At 38.4% G+C, this 18297-nt stretch overlaps 1 protein-coding gene across 10 annotated transcripts in view; it reads right to left on the bottom strand.

Moving 5' to 3' along the window:
- Positions 1–18297, bottom strand: part of FAM53A (family with sequence similarity 53 member A) — a 91473-nt gene that overhangs the window by 24118 nt on the left and 49058 nt on the right. For 9 of the 10 annotated variants that reach the window (XM_090139778.1, XM_090139777.1, XM_031588263.2 and 6 more), the window contains 2 exons: positions 13678–13732; positions 10637–11436 (listed from right to left, as the gene is read on the bottom strand). In XM_090139778.1, coding sequence (XP_089995904.1) covers positions 10637–11436; positions 13678–13732 — 855 coding nt within the window. The remainder of the gene's footprint in view (positions 1–10636; positions 11437–13677; positions 13733–18297) is intronic. The other variant, XM_090139783.1, reaches the window with a different exon arrangement.

The following is an 18297-nucleotide window of genomic DNA, read 5'->3' as shown; positions in this document are numbered from 1 at the left end:
AAAATTAAGCAAAAGCTAATCATCTCAAAAATAATTAGGTGACCCTAACTCTACTTTAGCTTTAAGATGACCCTTAATAAAGGATATTCTTCCTGCTCATCTAACTGAAATATGAAACTTGTGCTATATGCACAAGAGTAGTTTAGACAAGTTTATCATTCCTAACCTAATGGCAATTTTTTGCTACATTATTAAATTTTAATCTCCACTGTCTGAGAATAACTGCAAGTTATTCTTTCAAGGTGAAAAAAAGCAATTCCCATTGCTTTTGTATCAATATATAAGAAGGTGGCATTTAAGACTTCATGTTAGATCAAATTGTATATCAAGTAGTAAGAAGCTGTCCTAAACCATTCTGTAAAAAGACAAAACCCCTATCAGATAGTGAAGCTTAGCAGGAATGAGACACTTTTTACTCTTTATCAACATCACAAACCCATTATTGCCTCCTCATATGGACAGTTCTTCAGGACTCTTCTTCTGGCTGTCCAAAAATAATTCACTTGTTTTGAGACAAAAATGTAATTAGCAAAATATAGCATCTGTTTCATGCAGACATTGTAATCACTATTGTATTTTCAAAAGGAAAACAGGGAAAAGGAATTCAGCTTCCCTTCCTTTGAGTTGTCATCATACAAAACTCAAACCACAGGGGTGGCAAAGGGAAGGGAGTGAGGAAGGAGGAAAACAAATACTGAATTGCTTTCTATAACTAAAAAAACCTCATTTCAGTGCAGACTGGAGGACTGTCTAACACCAACGTATAAAGTGATCACAAAGAAGCACAGCTTCAGAGATGATGATGCATCATCACCAATGCCTACTTGAGAAAGATCCTCTGAAAAAGAAATTGCTGTTCCACTAAGACCATTGCTATTAGAAATCCAGCAACTAAGATGCACAAAAAGCATTCTAAAGAGTTTTTATGAACTCGGTGAAACACTAGCAAGCATTTTATATAGAATCCAAAACCTCCATGGCTGTTCATCCGCTAGCAGAATAGAGCTGAACATGCAGCAAAAGGCTTCAGGTGGAAGCTACTTTTCAGCTGTGAGCAAATCAACTTGCACAATGGCATTTGCTTAAGAATACCACTGAAACACCAACATAAGAATTGGAAGGTTTGGAGAACCTAAACTAAGCATTACACAACAATGGATGTGAAAATGAAAAGAACAAAGTGTTTCACAGTTGACATCTTCATTTAAGCAACAACACTGATCAACAGAACTAATGCTAATGATAAGGGAGGAGCTGTATTTCAGAAAATGGAAAAACAGCTTTACTCTACAGAACTTGACTTTTTCCAAACAAGATCACAATATGAATTGCAGGGGAAGAAAATTACTCAATCTCACCTATAGCTCAAGCTCAAAGGGCATTGGAAAGGAAAGCTGACAAGAACTACAGTTTCACTACCTTTTGTTCTTGAAAAAGGATGTGCTTTCATATAACTATCAGAAAGTTACAGAAATTCATAAAGACATACTGGGAAGTTTTTACTCTGTGAAAGTAGTCACTGAGGGTAAAGAAGAAATGCTGAAAATCTCAAAATCCAGACGTGCTTCCTAGTGCAATTTGCCAGACTTGACATACCATCAAGCAGTAAGGATCCAATCTCAAGATTTCAGTCTACCCCTTAACAAGGTCCCCTCTATCATGCTTTTGTAATAACTGCATGCTTCCACTAGCATTGCTCTGACAGGAAACCCTTGTGTCTTACACAGTCTGCTACATTTATTGTTAAGCATAAAGACAGGTTCACAAAAACTGTTCAAAAGGAAAGTTAATTCTACTGGACAGAGCCTTGCAGTCACTTCCACTGCACCCTTCCTCTGTTTTGAGCTGAGCTGCATTACCCACATGCACTTGGATGAAGTCCTCAAGTTTGACATGAGGAGTTCACCAGGCAAGTCAGTTTGGTAGCACCATAAGATGCTAAAAGGTGTTCTTATTAAACCTTATGAAATTCATTTTCAAGATGAGTTATAACTTGACTTATCATTCTCATGGCCATGTTTTAAAATGGTTTATACAGCGTTTTCCTTCCCTCTGAAAGGAATGATGCAATACAACTTGCCTCATTTCAGGAACCTAGATTCCTTTCTCACTTCCACAACAATTCATCACAGCACAGTGAAGAACTAAAAATCACACTTAAGCCTACAATTCTGCAGTTACAGTAAAGCTCCCAGTGGGTCACAGCACAAAAGACTAAAGAGACAGTGCTACTAGATAAGTTTTGCTGCTTTTGGTACAAAACTAATTTGGATTTCACCTGGTACAGTGCTTAGATGTAACAAGAAATTAAATCAATCAGACTGTCATGTTAGTTATTATGCATATACCCAAATAAAAGAAACTCCATTGTTTTTAAGCACTTCATTTAAAAGCCATCTGGAAGGGGACTGGGGAATCTTGTGTTTTTTCTAATAACTTGCTTACAGAGAACTTAAATACTCAAGTCATAAGAACTACATATATTTACAGATAAGCTGTTCCATTAATGTGTTAACAAAGTTACTCTTGAAATGGAAAACAATTAGAGACCTTTCCTACAGCACTTACACCAACACGTAGTTTATTTTAGTTTAGAAGGATGAAAGGAAGCCATACAACTATGCCCAAAATAACAAAATCCAAACTTACCCCTGAGCAAGGATTGTCAGATAGTAACAAAACCCAGTGGAACAGTTTTCTAACAATATAAATAAGGTCTCTTTAAACTTAAGTGAACTCTTCAGCTAAAGAGTGTGCATTTGTGGCTTTTAAGAACAGTTCAGTACCTTCCTTAAGTACCATTGCTTAAACCATAGCTCCTGCTCAAGCAATAGACACAGCAAGAGACATGCCCTAGATGCCACACATCACTACTAAAGAAGTTTAGAAGAACGTTAACAAGTATACTTAAGCTACGTGAATTCAAGCTCAGGAATGAATTCCATGGCTCACAGATCCAGCATATCACACCCAGAGAAGCAGCACCACACTCACAAAAGTAATGAACTGCTTTTGCTTCCCAAGTCAGAAACAAACATTGGCTTTTCTGTGTCAAGTTACAGCTAGTTCCACTCGTAGAGAATTTTATTCAAGAAAATCCACTGCCTGAATCACACACACCTGGTCCTCCAGCCCCACCCCCAGCCCTCCACTAATTTGACAGAATGAAGTTACTTTTATTTTTAAAAAGCCTTTGTGGATTTTAAGCCCACTTCTTAGCTACACACATCCTCAGTGCAAATAACAGAACCGCAGGCTTTATTTTTCTGATGCAATACAGGTTAAGGAATAATTTGGGTGGTTGGTTTGTTGTGTTTTCTTAAGTTTGGTGGTTGTTTGTTTTTGTTTTGTTTTTTTTTTTGCTTTTTACATAACTTCAACACAAAGCACCATCTGTATAACGCTTCACAAAGAAGAGTAAACAAAACTTAAAACGACTGAAAATGTTCAAAATAAATATTTTGTGTAAAGTGATGATCAACCTATTTTCCTCGAGTACTTTGAACAGCTTTAAATTATTAAGAAGCAGCTACTAGTGAAATAAATAGTCTCAGTTTTTGACTGGAAACAGAAGTCTACCTGAATATTACCCATATCCTCAAAAGACTCCAAGGACTCCCAGTCTTCGACCATTATTTCTTATTGCAAAAACTATGGCTCTCATGAGCATATTCATACCTAACATGATCACAGAATAAAAAAGAATAAATGGACATTGACTCCTACTCCCTAGGTGCCATATTTAGTGTCTGCTATCCCGCCTCCTGCAAAAGTTGCTTTCAAATAAACACAAAAGGAGTTCTCATGTTTTTGTTAGCCAGAGGCCCAGGCAATTTAATATTATTTCCATAAAAGACTATTTGTTATCATGACAGTAGGCAAGAGGTCCAAAAATACATGCCATTATTTAAAATGAATCAGATATATTTCAGAGCTTAAGTAAAACTGCATTTGCTTCCCACAAAATACTCTTTATTTGCTATGGAAATCACATCCCTGGAGGCATTTAAAATGCTAGAGTGGACAGAATACCAGGAAAAGATACTGCAAGAAGTTACTATGCATCAACAGGAGATTATATATGATGATTTAAGACATCTTTCCTCACCCATAATTTCCACATCTGGTTTCTACAGATTGATAGTAAGCCAAACACAAATACGCACCCACACAGACTTCAACTTAACTACTGTGCGTTACTTCCCATTTCATTTGAGAGCATGGGAGGCACAATCAAAATAGATGTGTATTGCTCAACTTCAAAGGAGCCAAAGCAACCTAGAATCCAACTCAAAATATTTGAAGTTTACCAGACATCTGTTATCCAGAGATAGATGCAAAGATTTCAAGAATCTCTACTGTTTTACCAGTGAGATTGGTGCTGTGACAGTCACTGATATTGCCTCAAGAAGGCTATTTTTTGTTTGTTTTAATTAACACAGCCTGGAAGAACAGTTCCAACCTTTTGCATCCTTGTTCCTCTCCAAAGAGGTCTTCTCCATTTTAGTAATTTTCTAGCTTCCAAGCAATAAATAAAATAGCTCACCAACCTCTAGCAGAATGAGGTTGGCTTGCATTTCATTATTCAAAACCCTGCAGGGATAGCAGTAGCCTTATTTCTACTCTTAGAAAACCTGCAAGTACTTTATTGCATCTATTCCCATTCAGATATTAGTCCTCCAAGTCATCTGGTTGCCCTTAAAGACAAACACTTCAGCACTTCAAAAGCAAATCTGGTCCCTTGCACTTAAGTGAATACTGTACATTCAAATGATAAAGTCACATTTTCCTACAGGTCCATTGCTGAATATTTCTTTTCAGTTATAAATTAAGCTTATGCACAGAATTACACAGTGTGGATTTAAACTGATTTACTTAGCTGGACAATTTTAACACCCCACTTCTTTCCTCTAAATAGGACTACTGACCTCTGAGCTTAGATTCCTTCACGCCTTTTGGAAAATGAAAGCTGTTTTCTTCTCTCAAATGTGAAGTTAAAAGGTACCTCTAGGAATAAGTACTAAGTTTTCAAGTGACAAACAATTGCATCCCTAGCTCAATTGTTTCATCCACAGCTGTTTTCAGGTCTTTAATCTTACACAAATGGAAAACACTAATAAATTAAGTAACACTGCATACTTACAGTCAGTACCATTTTATTGACCCCAATCAGTCCCAGTCCAATCCCTTACTATGCAAAGCTCATCTGTATGATATTTTCCATAAAACATTTTGCAAAAGTAAGGTTGCCTGAGTCAAAAGATACATCCCATACAGTGCACCCATTCTGTATGACCAGCAGTGGTCTGTACCATCATATCACCAAACTGCAGAGTGCTGCCAGCAGGAAGAATGAGTGAGACCTATATTCTGAGTATGAGTGCTGCATTACACATTCTTACAAGAATACTGCAAGAGCTTAGACAAGGGTTGCACACAGACATATTACACACCTTCCCTAAATCATGCTGCATGGATGCAGCACACCAGGCAGAGAATAGCCTCTGCTGACTTATCTGTATCTACAAGTAGAAACTACACCCACCCCAGATGATTTTTGTTCCCATCTTGACAAGAGGCTAAAAGAGATGAGCTTTCTGTAAGCAATTCAAACTATTTAAAGCAGCATGCTTGCTATTTTACAAACACAATCTGAATGAACTTAGGTTAAGCCAATACTTAACCTACTTGATACAGACTTGACTTAGTGGATAACCTGCTAGCTGTTACTACACCACACTATTCATGAATAACATACTATATTTTCCATGTGTACACTTGAATTCTACTTGTAGCTACTCGTGCAGCTTGAGAACACAGATTATGCTATGACAAAGTGAATTGAACAAGTCCATTGTAAACATGGCAACAGTGCATACCTGAAAATTTTCTAGACAACAAAAATTAAAAGAATTACAGAGAAAGCTTCAGATTTTACTTCTGCTTTTTTTTAGTTTAGCGAAGGGTCAGAACATGGATAATTTATCTATCTGTTCATTTACTGATCATTATGATGGCCTTAAAGAGCAATAGAAAACAAAACTAACTGGAAATACTCATTAACAACCAGAAGTATCTAAACCAGAATTACAAGTAAAATATTTAATACCACACTTCACTCTTGTGCTTATTCACAATGACTTCTTTAAAACAGCCCACAAAAAGTTCAACTCAAGTTGGTAGATGAAATGGTTCCACAAGAAATGTTAAGAATTATGAAACACGTTGCAGAAAAAGTAGTGGTTACCTCCCATGGTCTACACTCAGTCAGAGCACTCCTAATACATTTTGTCCTTTTTTAAAATAAATACTATCTCCTCATCACCCCCCTTCAAGGAAAGTTATCCACCCCAACCATTTGCCCACACTATACGCACAGTCTTAAGTTGATACAGAAATCACTATGAACCAGTCTTTCTGCTCAGCCTCATAATTCTTGTCTTCAAGTGATACTAGTCTTGTTGCTTTGGCTAAAGTTGACACATCTTTATGACTCCTTTACTACCTTCTATGAGTCCTCCTTGCTTTGTAGGTCTACAAAGACACTACATCACTATAGTGTGAAGCATGGATGTGAATAAGCATAACAGAGACAATTCAACCTTTAAGAATAAAAATTTATCCAAGAGTTTTGCAGACTCAAAATCATATACTCCAAGAAAAAGAAAAGCATTAAGTTCCATCTATTGTAATCTTCCCCAAGCCCTTCCAAAACAATACTGCTCCCTGCACAAGGAGCTGTAGAAGGGCAGTGAAAAGGTATAGAAGCAGTTTATCTAAAACCAGTCTTCAAGCAGAACAAACATTTCCAACATTTCCAACTACTGCTACTAAAAAAAAAAAAAAGCACATACAGTTTCTTAACAGCAAGAGTATAAGAATCTTTGTACTCCTATCTTGCAGGGCCTGGATTAATTCAAGCATATAAGGAGTGGCCTAAGTGTCTGAAATCTTTTATTTAGAAGCAAGCTTCATTCTTAACTTTAGACCTTAGAGAATTTTAAAACCATCTTCACTCACGTTTGCCAGTAGCTGTTATTTCAACACAGTTACTTAAAAGAAGCAGCCCCAATTTGAGCCTGAAGATATTACCAGAAAACTAACAAAATCAAAACAGCAACATTTTACCATACATAAACACACTGCAACTTATACCTTTACTATTTAATTAGTGTCCAGCGTTAATGAATCAGATGCCATGTTACTGAATTGCTGAAATTAGTCCTTAATGCAAAGCAGCTGTTTCTATCCAAGTAAGTATTAACACAAACTGAAGACCACTTCAGACAACACATTAGAAAGGTTAAGCAGTATATTCTCTTTCTTTGCAACTTCATGCCTATGAATTATGCCCCGTCCCTGGAGGGATGGGGGCATAATAATAATTATATATAAATAATAATATAATTTATGCCCCGTCCCTGGAGGTGGTGTTCAAGGCCAGATTGGATGGGACCCTGGGCAGTCTGGTCTAGCATTAGGTGGGATGGTTGGTGGCCCTGCATGTGGCAGGGGGGTTGAAGATTCATGATCCTTGAGGTCCCTTCCAACCCTGGCAATTCTGTGATTCTGTGAATTGGGAAAAGAGGTTTACAGGAATGCTGAACACCAGAAAGGCTTCAAATTACACTGTGTTGTTCGATCTGAAACAGAATAAAATATCACTATCAAGAAAACTTGTTTATACACAGAAATCTTGACTGTTCTTTATTTGTCACAACTCTGTCTGTTATTGCTAAAAGGATCAACTGATGCACACCTACGTGAAGCTGAACATTTAAGAGCTTGACAGTTTCCTGGGGATGGAAGACCTCTTTCTCAGTAATGAAAAGTTTCTACTTTCCAGCTGCAGCTACCAATCCAAGTACCATCTTAACTTATTCTGCATGGCAAGAAGCTATTAGCAGCACAAAAGTGAGATTCCAAAGTAGCTCCTCTTTACCTTGCCCAGACATCTGGGAATACCAGGGTGATCAGATTCTTGCTGGAGAGAGAAATAACCAAAAGGAGCCAGTTCCTCATGTAGACTGTTGTGAACAAATGATGAACAGGAATAGATTCAGTGTAGAACTTCTACAACCATACTACAATCAACTGCTATGGCAGGAGACTGAATGAATGCAAAGTCATTTAGAGTCCTTAGGGACTGAAAACAGCTATCACATTTTGTTATCATTTACTACAGTTTTTCCACTTGTTTTTACAGCTGTCTTCATGTTCTAGCAAGCCTGAAATTGCACAAGTTTTTATTTTCAGCTTTAAATCCAGAAGATTATTCCAGAAGTTGGCACCAAGACCTGCACAACACCATTCAGGAGCCTGTCTGCTCATATTTTAAACTACTTCTGCATACATGACTTACTCATTTTACTGAGGGTTTTTTTCCCCTATGAGAAATTAAGACATCACAGTCTTTTCTAAGAAAGCATAAACAAAAACAGAGGAGGTAGTGAAGTGCAGAGGTGTTTGGAAGAAATTATCCAGGAACACAAAGAGAAGCTGTTTCTAATGGTAAGAGTTGCCTGATTTTTTTCTTCTTTTATTTAAAAGCACAGAACTGAATGTGAAAGAGGCAATAGTAGAAAGAAAAGCACAAACAAGTCTAAAACTTATGATGTGTGAACAAACACACATCAATAATCTATGAACTGTATTTAGACTAATTTTCTATCACTTATGTTTTGCAAGTCAGTAGGGACTGAAGCATCATTAACAGTCTCTTTGCCAGCTAAAGCAAATAAATCCTTTCGTTCTGATAAATACTATTTGAGAAAACTGAAAGGTCAGAAACCTTAGCAAATTTGGCAGATGTTTCAATGCCAACCTCTCAAAACTCAAAGTACACTGGGTGAAACAGCTGTGGACCAAAACTCCGCTCTTCACCAGATGTGACTTCAGAATAGCACTGCTACATTAAGCAGGAGTCTTTTCCCTGCAACATCAACTCTATTATAGCAAGGGAAAAATATTCACTGATCTGTTTTTGAAGAAATGTTTGAAAATTTTTGATTTACGAATTTAAGGATTTTTCGTAGAATCACATAATCCTTAGAGTTGGAAGGGGCCTTAAAGGCCATGTAGTCCAACTCCTCTGCAGTGAACAGGAACATGCACAGCAAGATCAGCTTGCCCAGGGCCTCAGACAGCTTCACCACAAAAGTCTACAAGGACAGAACATTCACCACATCTCTGGGCAACCTGTGCCAGTGTCTCACCACCCTCAATGTAAAAGACATTTTCCCTGTATCCAACCTAAATCTACCCCCTTTTAAGCTTGAAACCATTTCCCCTCGTCCTATTACCACAGACCCTGATAAAAAGCCTGTCCCCTTCTTTCCTGTAGCTCCTCTTTAGATACTGAAAGGCTGCTATTAGGTCACCTCAGAGCCTTCTGTTTTTTTTTTGTTTTTTTTTTTTTTTAAGCTTAGAGATAAATGCTTAGGACCACAATGTAAGCTCCAAAGTATCTACATTTGCTAGGACTTGGGGCACAAGGAGAACACAGGTTATGAAGAAATGTTACACTTTTATCAATGTAACAGGTTAATAAACCACCATTCTAGAACATATCATTGATTGAAAACTTGATTTAAATTTTACTTCAAGCATTTTCAGCCCTTTCCTAGTTTTAAAACAGATGTCTTCATTGAAGTTCAGCTCATTTAAAAGATTATACACTTCCCAACTACACTTTCTTCCCTTCATTTAAGACGCAGCGTGGAAAGACTATACTGAAAGAGTAAAAAATTACTCCAGCAAACCATGACACTGTAGAATGAAACTGCTTAAACTACTCAAGCTTAAGATGAAGGCAGCTTTCAAAATAAGACAAAGTAAAAAGCGATCAGGAATGTCTGAACATTGCTCTTATATACACTCTTCAATTCAGTAGCAAATCTAAATATTTAAAAAGCCCTTCCTACAGACATGAGCTCTGTCAGATCCTTCCCAGGTGATTCTTTCTTAAGTATAACATATGGACAAATGAAAGGATCTCGAGAGCTTGAAGAATGCAAGCAACTAATCTAGCCCTGAGAAGGGCAACTTCTAAATTTTATACTCAGTTTAAGTGAAGAAATCTGTTTTAGACCACACACGCAATTGAAAAGTAAATCCACTAGTACTTCCAGAATATAGCAACCCAATCTCAGCAGTGATTAAACACAGCTAATTGGGTCTTATTTGTTTCTTTAAATAAGAAAAGAGCATCTTAAACAACACCTGGAACATTGTCTAGTCGTACCTAGAACACAGATCATTACCAAACTTACAAATGAGTAAGTGTGGTTGGCCACCTGACTACCTACCCTACAGCTTTATCAAGTCATATTTCTAAAAGAGAACAGCCTCTAAGCTATTAAGTAAACTGTCTCACATGGGTAGAAGGACCAATAAAGTCAATAAAGACTTTCAGCTAAGTGAAGTGGAAGCAAACCTGCTAGCTCAGTGAGTATTCCATAGCACGTAGTTCAATGTTTTACTAGTATTTTTCCCCATAATAAGAACTCCACTGAACTGGGGAAGTTAGTACAGATCAGTATTAAAGACAACTACAAATTAGTTTGATTCATCAAGAAATAAACCTATCTGCAATTGTCCCCTTCACACACACTAACTGAGGAAAGTAAAATCTCACCCGTGTCATTTTAAAAAAGTCTAAAGACGGCCTGTTCCATCGTACATCCTCCTCCCTTCTGCGCTTTAGCCGGCTTTTCTTTTCATTCAGAACACAAGGCTGAGAGCGGCACCTCAACAAGCCCTGACGTCGGCTGAGCTCGGGTGTGGAGGTGGGAGTGCTGTTGGCTGAAGGCAAAAGATTCCCGGTCTCAGTGATGTGCTCCTGGGAGAGGGAGAGGCGACGCCTTGGGTTAAAGTCACAGGGCCCTCCGGAATTCCAGCGGGTACTGGAACTCGTGCTTCCCTCGCTGCTGTCCACAAACCCGCTGCTGGCAGAGGAAGGTCTGGGTACTGGTGATGTGTTGAAGCTGGTGACGGTGAAGACGTTATTGAGGGACAGTATGTTTTGTGGCAGGCTGATGCTTGTGCTTCTCTGCAAGGTCGCACTTCCATGACTGTTGCAGCGTTGCAAGGTCGCGCTGCCACCGCTGTTGCATCGTCTCTTTGACACGGGAGTCCAAACCTTTGAATTGCCAGGTTTCCAGGGTGAGCGACAGCGAGCCAGCTCATCTGGCTCCGAGAGGGACCTGCAGTGGCGTTTTGTGGGTGGTGCCAAGGGCTGACCCGAGTTTTCGTTGAGGTTTAACTCACTGATCCATCCTGACACCATGGATGTGCTGGAGGGTTCCTGCTGCCACTGCAAAGCGCCATTGGTGGCAGGGCCGGTGCTGAAGGGGCACACTGGGAAAGGGTAGGCAGAATTCCTGGCATCAGTCTGGATGGGACAACCCCCATTTAGAGCTTTCCAAGGACTGTCTTCTAGAAAAAAAAAGATAGAGGTGATAGATGGGAAGGAAAAGGTTACTTGCTTTATGTCTGGTTTAATGTAAAGCCATTACTCAACTCAGGCTTAGAAGAGAGCCACAAATACCCAGCTCCTAATCAACATTTAGAAGTGTAATTACAAGGTAGATAGCTCCAAAACCATGAAGACCAAGTATTTCAGGGACCACTCCAGGCACTCCAGTAAACATGCGAGTACCTAGTTAAGCCTTTTTGCTGTGTATTAAAGGATAAGAGCTCTATTTCTTCTCCATGAGCAACAGTAACAGATTCATTATCTGCTTTTCTAGTGCACACCATACAACAGAAACTAAAACCTGCAGCAGTGAACCAAAAGTATAGAAGTGGATTAACAACCCTTGTGAAACCCTACCAGGATTTCTATGTTATTTTTATTTAAAAGAGAAGGATAATCTGTTCATAGACAGCTGTCTCTCATTTGGCTGTAATACTTCTCCATTAAGAACACCTTACTATAAGAAAGTTTCAAAGAGATGAGTGCTCGCATTCCATGCTGTGAATAGCTTTAATTTAAATTGGAAACAGTATAAAGCTATTTTAGACTGCACAGTGGTTTTTTTTTTTGCTCATATTCAAAGTATCAGAGAAAAAAAAATCTAAATTCAATGCATTAAAATAGTGAGGATGCCTTCAGAACCTCCTGCAAGTTTTACTGTGAATACAGACATAACGTGTAGTGCACAACTTCTCATCTGAAGTGGCAATGCTGGGTTAAAAGAAGTCTGCCAGTGAAGCCTCTCACTCTTTTGTAAAGCATTTCTTTGAGAACATTCTGCACATTTTACAGCTGTTCCTCCACATTATACAATGAAGTGTAAGAAGAACTACAGCAGACTTTGGATTTGCAAATTGAAAAGCAGTAAAACTGTTGGCCAGTTAGCAGTGCTTCATGCTTGGTTAGAAAATTTGCTAATTTAAACCAATTAGCCAAGGAAGCTTCACTTATCCCAGACTTAAAGAATTATTTAAAATAAAGGTTTTGTTTTTTTTTTCATCTAGACCTCTTTTAAGTGTCTAGAATATAGCCTAAATATTAAATACCTGTGTTTTCTTACAGTTTTAGAATCAATAGATGAAAGTTTTGCAGAGTAGCTTTAAAAATTACAAATCCAAATACTTGTACGTGTTCCTTGCCCAAACTATGTCATGGATTATCCTGCTTATTTGGATCTTATTTAAAGAACACCCTATTGTCTCAAAATCATTTAACTGTGCAGACAGCTGGCCTATTCAAACAACATGTTTTATTAGAATTCCTCTGTCCTTCCTCCTCCATTCTTTCAAATGGGTACAACCACATACTGTGCTTTGCCTTAAGCACGTAAGCTCTTGAAGGCAGAGACCATCCATAATTCAATGCAAGTAAAATAGCCAGCACAATGGGATCCAGATACTGTTTGAAACTCCTTGCATCTATTGTAGGACAAATTTTTAGCTTGGACTGGATTGATTTTAAAAAAAATCCTTAGGAAGCCTACTTCTAGGATAGAAGATGATTTAAAGTTTGCTGTGAAGAAAAGGCAGGAGTTGCAGATGTGCTTAAATCATTCACATGCTATCAAAAAATATTATTTTGAGATAAACTATTATTTCCCTTTGGAACCTCATACAAACCATGCACCACGCTTTAAAGGGAATCACACTGAGGAAGTAAGAATTGCCCATGCTTTAAAACAGCAGAACATACAGCGTTTCAAATCCATCCCTTAATAAAGCAGCATGATGTTTCCGTGTATCAGTTAGCACTGTTTTGATTTTTGGTGATAAAGTTTACTCTTAACAGGATCAAGGGAATATTGATTAGGGAAGGGGAACTAATGCACTCAAAGCACTGGACACGAGTTTATGGTTTGCATCGCACTGCATATTCTGTGTGGCAAAGCCTGCAAGAAGGTGTGTAAAGAGGTTAGAGATTTCCTCCAGTAGAGGAGATGTGCAGTATGAAAACCAGCATTGCTGAGCTTCTGTACACCGTAGCAGATAACATAAAAAGTGTTACCAGGGCTTTTACTATGCAAAGCAGATCACACGTACAAAACTAACAACCAGCTATTCCCAGTATTGTTCATAGACCAGCTTAAACCAGCAGGCTCTGCAACTGCATGCTCCATCCCCCTCACCTTATTTACAAAAGAAAGGCTGCTTGCTATACCAATTACCTCAGTAAAACACAGCTAAGGCTTCTGAAGAACTTACCGTTGATTTCGAAAGAGAACAAGCTGCCACTTTTGTTCAACTTCTCAGATGAGTACTGAAATCAATCAGAAAAACAGTTTTAACTGTGTGAAAGAACCAGCATACACCCCAAGGAAAACACATGCAGTTTTCAGTTTCCCTTTATGCGCCCCTAACAACCTCCTTAAAAGGAATGGGTTTTTCTGGGTATCTTGAAGAAATTCCTGAACAGCAGATCTTTCTGAATGAAAACTCTGAAGTTTATCTATTGGCAATATTTTCTGATACACTGTTAAGTGTCAAACTGTTGCAACATTAGCCGTGTGAGTAAACTGCAGAATTAAGAACGATCATTCCCTCAATGAAAAAGCTTTGATTCAATTCTCATTTCAGTGGTCAGATTTACAATCTGACAACTACATTTCCATGCTCAGTCTTAATGCTAAATAGCAGAATACTTCACCTTAAATGAATGAGGAATAGCTTTAGATAAATTAAGCATACAAATCTTAAAGGTCTCCACTCGGAACTTCATATCCAAGACAGGCTTTACTCTCATTTTACATGTTCTTAAATACCAGCACAGCAAAATGTTTCCTTGTTTCTGAAAGTTAAGAGTCATTAAGAAGTATATCCTGTCCAAAACTCATCTGTAGCATAGTTTTTGAATTCATACAGTTTATTGGCAATAGTTTATCAGTCTGAAACAACATAAAACCCCTTCTTAAAGTTTGTGTGTAAAGGCCTTCAGAATTTAAGATTAAGCTTTGTCAGTAGCACTTGTGCAGTAATACAGGCCTATCTTTGTGTAGGGCAGTTTACATGTGTTTAGTGAATTTCACCTAGGAAGAAAAATCACTACACGGCATTGTTAGAGTACACGTTTCTCAGGCATACAGGATGCTGAACAGCAAGCTGCAAAGAAAGTACTTGTAAATAAAATGGCTTCAGGCCCAGCAGATCCCAAGGACCATACTTTATTCCTCTACATCAGCATCTCAGGATGGAGAGAAAGATTACTATATATAATGTTGCTCTTTTAAACTTGTTTTAGGGTACAAAGACATCTGTACTGTACACAGACGTCCTTACCAGACAATTTTTTAAACAATCATTGGTCTACAAAGCTTTTGTTTCTTGCTTTATAGCAACACAACTGAATATTGCTTATGTACTTCAATCTTTGAATTCCTAATGTGACAAATACTAAGCTCTGGCAGTATTCCCTTGGTGACTTTGTTTTGGAGTAAGGGAATGGATGAACTGCTGGAAAGGACAGACCACAGTCAGATTATTAACTTTATTTCATATCAAGGTCAGCATATGAGAGAAGCCATTTGCATCACCTTTTTCCTTGCATTTACAGATGCATTTATAGCTTCCTACTTAAAGGAAAATACTTTAAGCAGCAGAAGTTCGAAGCTCCATCCAGTTTGCAACTGATGAGTCCTTCTCAGAAGATTTAAGCCAAACTTGAGAGCAAGGGCTACCACTCTCACTAGCTTGCCTTTTGTAATTGCAGTTGTCAGTTATGTCAAACACACTAATAAAGCTAGTATCAATAATTTACTAAACAACTACTAAGATAACATACAGAACACAAGAATATATTGAGATAACAGCAATGGCTGTGTTTTATCCATCTCTGAAGGACAAAAAACTTAAACATAAGGTCACCCAAACTCCTTCCTCTAGTTTTCCCCAAATCAATAACAGCATCAATCTATTAACTATCCATTTATAATTAAGGAAAATATATATTGGAATCAAGTGCCGCATTGAAGTCTTAAAACTAATTCATCTCAAGTCACATGGAAAAGGACAATGATTTAATTATTAGGGTTGTTTAAGAGACTGTACACACAGACTAAGATCTTGGATACGTAGAAGGATCAGAACCTCAAGGACAATCCCATGTGAGCATCACTAGGTTGCTATTTAGTTTTTGCAAACATTTGACCAAACGCATCTTTCACAGGGTGCTCTGCACAAATGTCTGTTTCATTTTCTATAGTCAAACCACCTTAGGAAGCCTTGTCCATAAAATAGAAGCCACTCTACTGCATCTTCGACAGTTGAAAAAAGCATTTTTGAAAGGGACTTGAAAAAACTGGCTGCACGTGCATAGATCATCTGCACTACAGGGAATGGCTGCAGTGTTCTTAACAGCCAACAGTTCCATCCTTAGAGCTATTTCTGAGCAGCTTCTAGGGAAGTCAGTGCTCAGTTCTGTGAGATAAGCACATTACAGCTACAATTTGTTCTCTGAAGTGATCACTTATACAGAATCCTGTAAAAATCACAAAAAGTGTCAATTCTTTGGAGATTGAAACCAAGGAGCCCCATTAAGTGTGACATCTGATACTGAATGCAAGAGAAAGGAAAAAGTGCATCATTTTCAATAAAAGCTTGATGCAGTGAAATAAGGGGGTGAAGAACCTCTCTTACACGTACTTGGGATTTCTGTAACTGAAACTAAAAGTATGTGGAAGATTTACCTGTTAGTGTATTATAATGATGTCTGTAAGTTCAAACTTGAGCAGAACCTGTAAAGCTATAAATTGTTTATTGCAGTTAGGATCTTTTTTATCTATAGAGATCATGGCAGATGTCCCACTAGGTTTACTGTAACAAAGCCCTGAACCAGTTTATCAGCTCTCCTGTACTGCCTACATACACTGCTTTCTTCCAGTCAGCCCTTTCATAGGAAGAACTACTTGAAGCTTCCTGAACAAAGAGTCTTTTTATATTTTTTTATGATTTAACTGGAAAAAAGATAAGCAGAGTTTACAAAGCAATGGGGAAGTCTGCTAAGTTCTGTGTGAAGGACACTTTCTTTAAACAAGGTCAAGTTATTTAATCAGGTCTTTTTCCTGATAGACTCCAGAGCTCAAGCATGTCCATCTTCCAACTATTGCTTTTTGAACGAATGCCTAAAGAAAAACAACAAGAAAACATGTATTTTATCCTGAAAAGCATATTTCTTAATCCTCACAATCTTAAAATTAACTTGTCAATGCATTTTCTCCAATTCAAGTACATTTGGAACTCCTCCAATTAGTTGGCTCTCCTCCCAAACCACAGGAAAGCCAGAGTATACTATTCGAGTCCTAATTTAACTACCACCATGTAAGTGTGACGTCCATAGTTTGAATAAGTCCCCAAATCAGACTTTCATTTCTACCAAACACCTTCTAATTATGACTAGCTAGAAAACAGCATGAAAAAGTGTTTCATCTGTTATCAGCACATGAAGTGATCAAGTCACATTTTAGACTTGGCCCTCAAGTCTTTCTACCAGTGGCTTTTCATCCAAAGCCAAGACATTCTCAACAATATTTGAAAAGTCATGGGAGAAAGCTCAAGTCCCTGGTGACAGGAAAAAGGCAATATAGCACCCATTTTTAAGAAGGGTAGAAAGCGTGACCCAAGGAACAACTGACCAAGCTAGCCTCACCACAGTGCCAGGGAAGAACATGAAGCAGATCTTCCTGGCAGATATGCTAAGGCATATGGAAGAAATGGGAATGTTATGAGATTACTAGCACAGCTTCACTGAGGGCAGATCCTGCATGACCAACCTTGTAGTTTTATGCTGGTGTAACTGCATAAGAGAAGAGAAGAGCCATTGATATCATCTATTTGGACTTCAGTACAGCCTTTGACACAGTTCCCCATTGTTTGATGGACAAAGAGCTTGTTGTGAGATCATACCCAGTGAGGGGTGGTCAATGGCTGAATGTCAGGATGAAGACCAGTGATAAGTAGCGTCCCTCAGGAGTCACTACTGACTCTGGTGCTCTTTAACATCTTCATTAGTGACATCAACAGTGGAATCAAGCACACCCTCAGCAAGTTTGCAGATGACACCAAGCTGTGTCATGCAATTGACATGCTCAAGGGATGAGATGCTATTCAGAGAGACTTAGCTTGAGCAGCAGGCCCAGTTGTCTTGCACCTGGATCGCCACAACCCCCACTAAGCGGGAAGAACGTAAGGCTCGACCACAGTTCTGCCAAAAAGGTTTTGGGGGGTACTAGGGGATGGAAAGCCGGACATGAGACAGCAATGTGCCCCTGAAGTTCATAAAGCCAACTCTGTCTTGGGTTGCATCAAAAGAATAGTGGTCAGGGAGACCTCAGAACACCTTGCTGCTGAGACAGCCAAACTATTCTACTGTTCTACTTTGAGCTACCATGGTCACCTGAGATAAAAGTTTGGGATAACCTAACACCCTAATCAGAAATCCCTTTCTGCTTCTACAGAAGGAAAAACAATCCTCTTTCTTTCAACTCCCACAAAGGCAGGCACAGCACAAGACCGTGTGACAATTATAATTGAGCACAGATTGATCAAATGTGGCTTGGAAAATTACTATGTTGGTTAACAGAGCAGTAAGAGAAGCTATAGATGATATACTACAACACACTTAGACAAAAGCAAAGAAATATAATTTGTCATTGTACAGGTTTCACAAATGAAGACGTGTATTATATCCTATATATGTTATCTTCATACAGAATGGTAGCCATAAGGTAAATGTTAAGTTCTTTACTATGAAAGTGGTGAGGTGCTGGAACAGGCTGCCCAGAGAGGTTTTGGATGCTCCGTCCCTGGAGGTGCTCAAAGGCCAGATTGGAT

Source organism: Phasianus colchicus, chromosome 4, assembly GCF_987193195.1.
Source record: "Phasianus colchicus chromosome 4, bPhaCol1.hap1.1, whole genome shotgun sequence".
NCBI classification, from domain to species: Eukaryota; Metazoa; Chordata; class Aves; order Galliformes; family Phasianidae; genus Phasianus; species Phasianus colchicus.
The sequence above is the reverse complement of the archived record's forward strand: the minus strand, read 5'-3'. Positions and strand labels throughout refer to the sequence as shown.